Source organism: Mesocricetus auratus, unplaced genomic scaffold (genome assembly GCF_017639785.1).
Source record: "Mesocricetus auratus isolate SY011 unplaced genomic scaffold, BCM_Maur_2.0 contig_10403_pilon_obj, whole genome shotgun sequence".
Lineage (NCBI taxonomy): Eukaryota > Metazoa > Chordata > Mammalia > Rodentia > Cricetidae > Mesocricetus > Mesocricetus auratus.
This window is the reverse complement of record NW_024435437.1, coordinates 1-9807: the sequence shown is the minus strand read 5'-3', so window position 1 is coordinate 9807 and position 9807 is coordinate 1. Positions and strand designations below refer to the sequence as shown.

General features: G+C 40.4%; 1 gene segment (V, D, J or C); it reads left to right on the top strand.

Moving 5' to 3' along the window:
* The first annotated feature begins 9078 nt into the window (after positions 1 to 9078).
* On the top strand, positions 9079 to 9675 carry LOC121138728. The segment is given in 2 exon segments: positions 9079 to 9179; positions 9319 to 9675. Coding segments are annotated over 2 exon segments (381 nt in total).
* Positions 9676 to 9807: the final 132 nt, after the last annotated feature.

The window sequence follows — 9807 nt, the reverse complement described above, 5'->3', positions numbered from 1 at the left end:
TCATATCATTTGGAGCAAAGCCTCTATGTGAATTGAGCCCCTGAAGTCCAATCATGTACAAGGGAGTTTATGGTATAGAAATGAGTATTTTATCTTGGAATGGATTTTTATTTATTGATACAAATTTAAGATCAATTTTGTCATATATGTATTCATCCTCTTGTTTAGATATTGGGCTTATATACCTCTTTTAAAATGTAATGTATAATTAAATACAGATTGTAGATAGTTGCCTATAATAGTCAAAACATATAGATATGTTAGCTGGGCTTTTTAGATATACAGAGATATATTAGAGATGGATAGATAGTTTTCAAACCTTTCAAAGACCTTCAGAATATGGCATTTAATTGTTTAGGTTTTTTTCTTGACAATGAGAAATATCTGCTCCTGGCAGCACAAATCTACATCAGAGAAGAAGATAGGCATTGAAGAATCTCATTATCAAGTTTGCTTTCAATATGGCAAGATCAGCCATTTGGGCAAGTAACTGCCCTTGCCTGGACTCTTTCACTGTTACTGTATAAACTGAATATGCAGGACCCACAGGAAAGTGACTGCTGAACTTACAAAACAAGATGGAAAGTCCTACAAGGTGCCTGCTTCATGGAAGAGTCTGACTGACATACTACAGTACACAGAAAAATGACTGACAAACTGCCAATATAGATGGACAGTTGAAAATTTCCTGCTTTGCTGAGAAGTCTGCCAGATAAACTGTAGACTCTGGTCTGAAAATGGATGTCCAGTGTTACAGAGGAACTTCAGGTGACTATCCAGGAAACAAGATGCCTTTTTCAATTCTAGAATTTATTTAATATCCTTTTGTGTTCTTTTTGATGGAGTTGAAGACAGATAGTTATATAGTTTTCCTTAGTTAGGATACAAGATAAGTTACATATAAGAATTGAGACTCACACAGAAAGGATAGATGATAAAAAAACTTTCTTTAAATCTTACTAAATGTTAATGGACAAAATACTGTAACTATAGTTAATACTTGATAACTATTCTGTGACATGTAATTTGACTATGATAAAATTAAAACCTTTCTTTTTGTTTAGTCGGAAATGAGGAGATGATGGGAGACGTCATTCTGAAGATATGTCTGTACTATTGCCTGATGAACAAAGCAAAGTTGGCCAATAGGGACACAAAATAGGTGGGACTAAGAGTCGAGGTGCATTCTGGGAAATGTAGCCAAGAGGAAGGAGTTGCCATGTGATCCCTTGAGTACAGGACAAGTCAGGATGTGTGCTCAGAAAGGTAAGTCCTTATAAAAATATATAGTAGTATATTTGGACTCCAGTTGGACATCACATAAGAATCCTGTCCCCAGAGTATGAGGATGATGTATTGCTAATGCCACTGGTTGAGCTAGAAGTCTGGGAAGTTCAGGTAGAGGATGAGCTCCTGCTTGTCTGAGGGAAGCTGTCTACCTTGGGTCTCTAGACACAATGCTATGATCCTTTGAAAGTGGCTAGGCATCTCAACTGTGTTATCTGTTGCAGAAAGTTTTATGTCCTTCAGGTGGAAAGAGCCCATTCTCTGTGTGACTAGAGGCTTGACCAACCCCTTATACCCATCCTGAGGTCTAGATGGTATTAGAGAAAGGTTCCCCCAAATTCATAGGCTTGAAAAGCCCATCTTCCCTGATGCAAAATTGGCCTTAAGTACAGGACTGCAGTTGGCTAAAGAACTTCAAGCCACCAAGAGGGGGGATTCGGCCACGGTGCGAGATTTTCCCGGCTTTATTTCTATCCTACCTGCCCCACTTAAAGAACACAATTGCTTTTGTTTTCTAGTTGCATCTTTGCTTATTAAATCAAGGAAATAAAAAACACATAAATTTCAAATAAAAAATGAAAAGTTTAAAATTTCTTTTTATTTTTTGAAAATATAGTCATTTACATTGGTGAGGCCCTAGACCCAGCCTTAAAATGATGTGACAGATTTTGATAATCCCCCATGGAATGCCTAACTCCCTGGGGGACAAAAGGAGGATGGGATGGGGGGTTGGAGTGGCCATGGTAGGAGGGGAGCTAGAAGGAATTGGGATCTGTATGTAAAATAACAGTTTCTAATTTAACTAATTCTCCAGAAAAAATATAGTCATTTTACACAGTAGGGAATTAAACAGGGCATTTATATATGAAATATATAGCTTTAACAAAATATCAAACGTGAAACAAGAGTAAAGGGCTACAACAGTGCATTTGGTATATAAAGCATAAAATCTTAGCAAAATATCAAATACAAAACAAGAACAAATATCAAACCAAAGAATCATAATACGGGAAACCAGAACAACAATCCCAAACTCCAAACGAACAAACCTCAACCTCCAAAAACAAAACAAAAAGGGAAGCAAAGCAGTATTTTCAACATGCAGATTTAGTGGCACTAACCTACAGCCTGTGGCTATCTTTGGACACATAGTAGGAAGATAGGCATAGATTCTAATACCCTTTCTAAGACAAGCGTAGCCAGGCCATTTGGGAGCTTTGATGGTCAAGTACTCGCCAAAGATGATCCTAAAATATGTTGGCTATTATGTTAATACTTCAGTCACCATATGTCTGCATGCTACTCCAGACTAAAATAGTTCAGTGGGAAACATGCTATCCAAAGACATAGAAGAACACTCTGATATCCCTTCTCATTCCTTTCCCCATAGTGTTCTCTTCCATCAAGGCTGTGTAACAGGGGAATCTGCAGTTGATTTCATTATGAAAATACAAATGATGAAGTAGTAGCAAGGGACAGGTGTCATCTCTGTAGAGCATTAACTTCAGATCCCAGGGTCCATGACACGGTGTAGCTTCAGCACTTTCTCTGAAAGGGTGCTGTGAAATAAAGAAAGGCAATCAGATCAATAACTGGCCTTGCTCTGTCACCAATTAGACAAATCTGGACCTAGTCACACTCAGAAAAACAGATTCAAGGAAGAAAATCCTCCTCAGGAATGCCATTGTTTCTGAAAATGCAATGCAATGGTGGCTCACTTGCCTGTGACACTTAGTGCCAGCATTGATCATATGACAGAAGTCATTGTTTGTACCCCTAAGGAACAAGAGTCATAGAGTAGTTTGTCTTGAATTTGTCAGCCTTTAAACAGTGTCACAAGTTGATCTGAGTACTGTAAGTATGTGCTCTATGAGAAAGAACAGAACATTCTTCTACACTCCAGGTATATCATACTGAAGAAAGGAATAGCATATTAAATCCATGGATAACAGCATATATAAGAAACACAGAATGTCCATGGTGAGTTAAACACAGAACACCTCATTTTATAGGTAGACATAACACAACATTGCAGCTTAGAAAACTGGACAAGGTCATGGGTTATTCACATGCCTCCTGCCTGGAAGGAACCTTGTGCCCAGGCAATAGGCAGGATGGATCCTATGATGTCAGAGCAAAATTTCCTCAAATGTGTGCCCCAGAATAAGGGCTCACCAGGAGTCTTCAAATAAAGAAAAACAGCCTTGTTTCCCTGAGGATGAAAGCTGGGAATCTACATCCTACTTCTTTACAAAAGTCAGTTACACAATAGAGAGTTAAGGCTGTGAACAATCCCACAGCAGAAACATGTTCCTGGATTCTTCTGGGATGTGACTAAGCTTATTCTATCCAAAGAATATTTTACATGGGAAATGGTCAAACAAAGAAGACAGAGTTATATCAAAGAGTACCAAGGGTGGGACTCTTATTTCAACAGCTTCAGGCATTGTAAGACACATCTTTATTGCCCATGACTTGGAGGTAGAAGCAGGCACATCTCTGTGAGTTCAAAGAAAGCCTGCTCAGTACATACTCAAGAACTCAAAAGGTATCAATGAGGACACAATTCTGCAGACTCACTGATTATCAAGCCTATTACTTCCTGGAGTAAAGTTCTTGTTGCCTGGAACAGCACAGTATTCTGAAGTGTTCTTTCCCTGGTGTTGCCTGTAGCCTTGCCAATAGGCAGAGCCCACAAAAAGCAGAGATCCAAGGTAGAAGAGACCAACTTGAATTCAGTTCTCCATTTTCTTTTTTTTCTTTTATCATTTTTTATTTTAATTTTAAATAGCTTGTTTTACATGTCAATCCCAGTTCCCTCTCCCTCCCCTGCTCCCGCACTCCCCTCCCCCCCCCCAGCCTCCCACCCTATTGCCAAATCCTTCCACATAGGGGATATCTAGAGTCTTTCATTTCACTCTGGGTAGGGACCAGGCACTCCCCTAAGCGTCCAGGCTGAGAGAGCATCCCTCTTTGTGCTATGGGCACACGATGACTGTTTGTATTCCAGGGATAGACACTGATCCACAGCTCAGGGCCCCATAGGTTGCCCAGGCTGACACTCACATTTGGGGAGTCCAGATCAGTCCTATGCTGGCCTCCCTGCTGTCAGTCTGGGGTCCAAGAGCTCTCCCCCTGTTCAGATCAGCTGTCTCTGCTGGTTTTGCCAGCCCATTCTTTGCCAATTTGCTCATCACTCCTCTCTCTGTCACTGGGTTCCTTGGGTTCAGTTCATTGCTTAATTGTGTGTTTGCCTCTGCTTCCATTAATCACTGGATGAAGGCTCCCGGATGGTTATAGACATCAAGTTCCTTATCAGGAATGCCCATTCGAGGTGATCTCTCCACTATTGCTTAGCTTGCCAATTGGTGTTATCTCTTTAGATCACTCGAGGTCACTCTGGTGCCTGATCTGTCTTCTAACCTATGATTCCCTCTTCCCCCTATTCTACCCCCACCCACTCAACTTCCTGTTTCCCCATGACCTACTCTCTCTTCCTCTTCTCCCCCTCTCTTCTTCCCAGCTCCCACTCCCCCCCACCCCTCACCGTGTTCCCCATCCATTCAGAGGATCTTTTCTCAATCCTCTTCTCTTGGGTACTATGCATATATGCATATCTTTTAGGTTCTTTCCTGTTTCCCAGACTCTCTATCAGTGGAAGAGCAGACTGGCACTATCGTGATCCATATCTAAAATCCATATATGAGTGAGTACATACCATGTTTGTCTTTTTGCGACTGGGTACCTCACTCAGGATGGTTGCTTCCAGTGCTATCCATTTACCTGCGAATTTCAATATTCCATTGTTTTTTTCTGCTGAGTAACACTCCATTGTGTAAATGTACCACATTTTCTCTATCCACTCTTCAGTTGAGGGGCATCTAGGTTGCTTCCAGGTTCTGGCTATTACAAATAATGCTGCTATAAACATAGTGGAGCAGATGCCCTTGTTGTATGAATTTGCCTCATTTGGATATATGCCTAAGTGTGGAATAGCTGGCTCTTGTGGTAGATTAATTCCCGTTTTCCTGAGGAATCTCCATACTGATTTCCAATGTGGCTGTACGAGTTGGCATCTCAGATTTCCTCCATAATAGAAACTTACATCATGAGTCATAACAGTAACAACATTAAATTTATGAAGTAGCAGGAAAAATAATTCCATAATTGAATCTCACCAAAACATGACAAATTGTATTAACATGGTCATAATATTAGGAAGGATTAAAACCACTGAACTAGATTCTATTTAAAGTTGACAGTCTGGTGCTAGGAGGAGCTAACAGTCTCTCTCACAATTAGCAAAAATTAGTGTCATAAATACAAGACCAAGAACTGCTTGCTAAGGATTCTTGCTAAGATCCATAATGGCTAGAACAAGAGCTGTGGACTCTGCAGTCCAGAGAAAAAGATAGACAGACATGGATGCTACAGTCCCCTGCAAGACAGGCAATTACCAATAGAAGAGTGATTCCTTGTTGAGCTCATTGACTCTCTCCAAGGCTTCGTTGTTCTCATTCTGTAACCTATGCAGGTCTGCCATGACGTGCTTGTGCTCCACCTGGTCATTTTCAGGGAAATTTTTGACCAATGGTAGGGCATGGACCAAGAAACAAAATGCTCCATGAACAAAGTTTTCATAGGTCACATAAATTCAGGCTGTTTTCAAGGCTATTTCAGCCCATGGAATGGCACATTCTGTCCATGTGTCCTTGGAACATCTAGTGCTTATTAAACTTGCTATCCCAACACTAGGGAAACAGAGACAGGATATTAAGTTAAAGACAGTTAAGGCTGCCTGAGTTCTTTCAAGTCTGCTGAAGTAGCTGGCTAAGTGTGTCCCTAGTCTCTACTTCACGGTCAGTGCCTGCAAAAACATGGGATAAAATTAAAATTCTCAATCCTGGTGTCTGTCAATACAGAGGCAAAAATCACACCATGAATATTTTTGTAGATAGGTTCCAGGTGTAACATCCGGGCAGCATTTAGGAGACATGGTATTAAGCAAAGGGATGCCATGAAGGTATAGATGCCTAGAAGCCCAGACCTTAGAGGAAATAAACTAAAAGTGAAATTTTGGAACCAAGCAGGTCACCGTAGCTTTGAAAACACTGAATACCTGTCATCAGGGGATCCTTTAGTGATGGAGATGAGGCAGTATCATAGCTCCTTTGATTCTCTGGCCAGTTGCTCTAGCTGTTTACACAGACTCTCCATCTTCTGCCTGTATGTCTTCTCCATCTATAGCCATGTGGTTTGAATGACATGTCAGGATAAATGGGGTTCTCAAAAATATCTGAGTGCCTGTGGACGATGCTAATTGCCTTCTAGTTTGTAAACTCACAGACTTATTAATTCTACGGGTAAGTTGAAGGGAGAGACTGCAGCTGTGAATGAGTCTGAGGAATTTCTTTCTTTCTTAACTTGAAGTATGTGTTGAGGAGGCAGAGGAAATCAGATAGCAGAGATACCCAACTTACTTCAGAGATGGGAGAGCTAAGATCCCCAGGAGGGGCATTTCAAGCATGGGTAAAAATCCATTGGTGTGCCACTGAGTCACAGGCATAGTAGTTTCCTCAATGAATTTTTAGGGCTCAGAGTGATCTATATATCCTCTAAGGCTTGACAAAATGTAATTTGACTTGTGTTCCTCTACACACAGGGGCTGCTGAAGAGCCATCAACTCCACCAAACCTCACGAAGAAGAAAGTGAAGCAAATGGAGAGGTCTTAGATCTTGGCTCAAACACTAGAGGGTACTGTTACTAGACAAGGAAGACCTTTAGTGACAGAAATTGTGGATGGAAACAGCACTTTATAATGTAATGCACAGCTTGAAAAAATTAATATTTTAGTGATGTGTGTCCATATGCATGTGTAAATGTGTGTTTACATGTGCATTTGTGTGTGTGTGTGTGTGTGTGTGTGTGTGTGTGTGTGAATGACTACAGGTTCCCTCAGGGCCTAGGGACATGGATTTTCCTGGTTTGGGCATTAAAGAGGGTAGTGAGCCACTCTGCATAAGTGTTGGGCACTGAACATGATCCTCTTAAGAGTCTTACAGTATCCATCATCAGAGATATCGCTTAGTGAACACACACTTCAAAAGCTGTGGGGGTGGAAAGTGTCTCCATTGTTGAGAGAATGCTGTGCATCCACAGACAAGCCATTTGTGACTGTACCCAGAGGGTGACATTTAGCTCAATCTTTACTCTTTTCAGAAAAATACTCACTCTGAGAGGACATTTTCCTGTGTGACTATAACTTTATGGGAGGATATGGTTCTGTATGACCACAATTTTATGGGAGGATAAATTTCTGTGTGTTTATAACTTTATGGAAGGATATGGTCCTGTGTGACTATGATTTTATGGGATGATATGTCCTTGTGTGACTTTACCTTTATTAGCAAATATGGTCCTATGTGACTATAACTTTATGGAACTATATTAGTTATATAAATATTGTTGACATGTAAAGATACAGAGAAAGCATAATTGAGAAAAAACTCTATGGAAGGAATCCTGTCTAAACAACAGTGGATCTGCAGCTACATTTAATGCAGAATCTCTTTGGTGCACATAGGTCAATGACATGTCATGGGAAGAGGAATTCTATTCATTTCCTTGGTATTCAATTTCTTCAGTTTCTGTATTTGTCTAGGAATGCAAGTTATGTGAATTTGTTTTGGTTAATATTTAGTTGCTGTTATGAAACACTATGATGCATGTAACTTACACAAGAGTTTATTTATAGTTTCAGAGGGTCAGAGTCCATGTCCATAATGGTGGGGAGCATGGGATGAGGATACAGTACTGGAGCAATGGCTGAGACCATCCATTCTGTTGACACCACCGCAGGGCAGAGAATGTGGCTCTGCTAATGACTTGAGTCCTTTGAAACCTCAAGACAAGACCACACCTCCTAACTCTTCCTAACTTTGCCATCTGGGAACCAAGTACTCAACCACATGGGCCTATAGGTACCATTATCTTCAAACCATCAGAGGGTTTATTATTATTATTACTATTTTTGAGGTGATAGAGACTGACCTCAAAGCCTCAAGTATGTGCTTCTCCAGTGAGTAACACAATATCAAGTATTTCCCAAAATACACATGTAATATAAAATTGTCATGTTTTCACTAAACTTTTATCAAGTTGAGTTATGATAAATGTTTCAAACATGAAACAAATGGCTATTTCAAGTAGTGATATTCTTTTAAACAAAAATATTCATTTATTAATTTTTTCTGTTTTTTATTTTACATTCTAACCACAGTTCTCCCATCTTTCCTCCCACTCCCCTAACTCCTTCACTTATTAATTTAAGAATCATCTGTTAGTTTTCTTTTAGGTTTATGATACCTGTCCAAGTGTAGGATAAGAAAATGGAAAAAGTTTGTCTCTTACCCCAAAGTCATCTGGTAGTGAATTGATATGTGGTGACATTCCTTGCTTGTGTGATTTTTCCAGTGGATTACCACATAGACCATACACAAGAAACTTAGAAATGGCATGGAATGCAGTTCCTAGATCAGACAATGTAAAAGTTCAAATATTTTAATCACAACTATTCTTCAGAATTACAGAAGCACTGTTCAAAGGATATCAGGTGTCTTAGACAAATGAAAGATCCAAGAGCGGCACTACATCTCTGACTGTGAGAATGTAGGTCAACAATCTTCTGAGGTTAGCAAATTGCCTAAAATGGGGGTGGGAGAGGATGCATCTACCTAACACATACACATTTCCTGTTTAACTCTCAGCTCAAACTCATCCTTTCACTATGACATTAACCTTTCCAAATAAAGAAATGAAGATTCACATACCCAAGTGGCTCAGAAAATGAACTCTTCTCTGGGACTAGTGATGCTACTCCTATTAGTATTTGGTAAGTGGAATAACACATGGAGTTTCTATCTTGTTGTATGATATAGATGTAAATTTTAAGGTCAGTTTTTCCTATGAGACAGAATACAGGCCATCACCAAGGTGACCGACACTGAATTGTTATTAATTTCCCTCCTTAGGAGAAAGCAATGAAGACTCCGTGACTCAGTCAGAAGGTCAAGTGACACTCTCTGAAGGGACTCCTCTGACTGTGAACTGTTCCTATGAAACCCAACAGTACCCAGCCCTGTTCTGGTACGTGCAGTATCCCAGAGAAGGTCCACAGCTCCTATTCAGAGTCTCGAAGGCCAATGAGAAGGGAAGCAGCAGAGGTTTTGAAGCTACATATGATAGAGGATCCAGTTCTTTCCACTTGCAGAAAGCCTCGGTCCAAGAGTCAGACTCTGCTGTGTACTACTGTGCTCTGAGTGGCACAGTGTCAGAAACCACAGGGGGACCTGAGCACAAACTCTGAGAAGCAGATCATGCCTGCTGAGTGTGTCTGACACCTCTCATTTAGGGACCAGGGGCAAGTCTGCTATTGTTGCTGATAACTGCACACACAGGCACTGCTGCAGTGTAATCCATGAAAATTAACACATATTAGAAGAACAGAAAGTGAGCCTGCC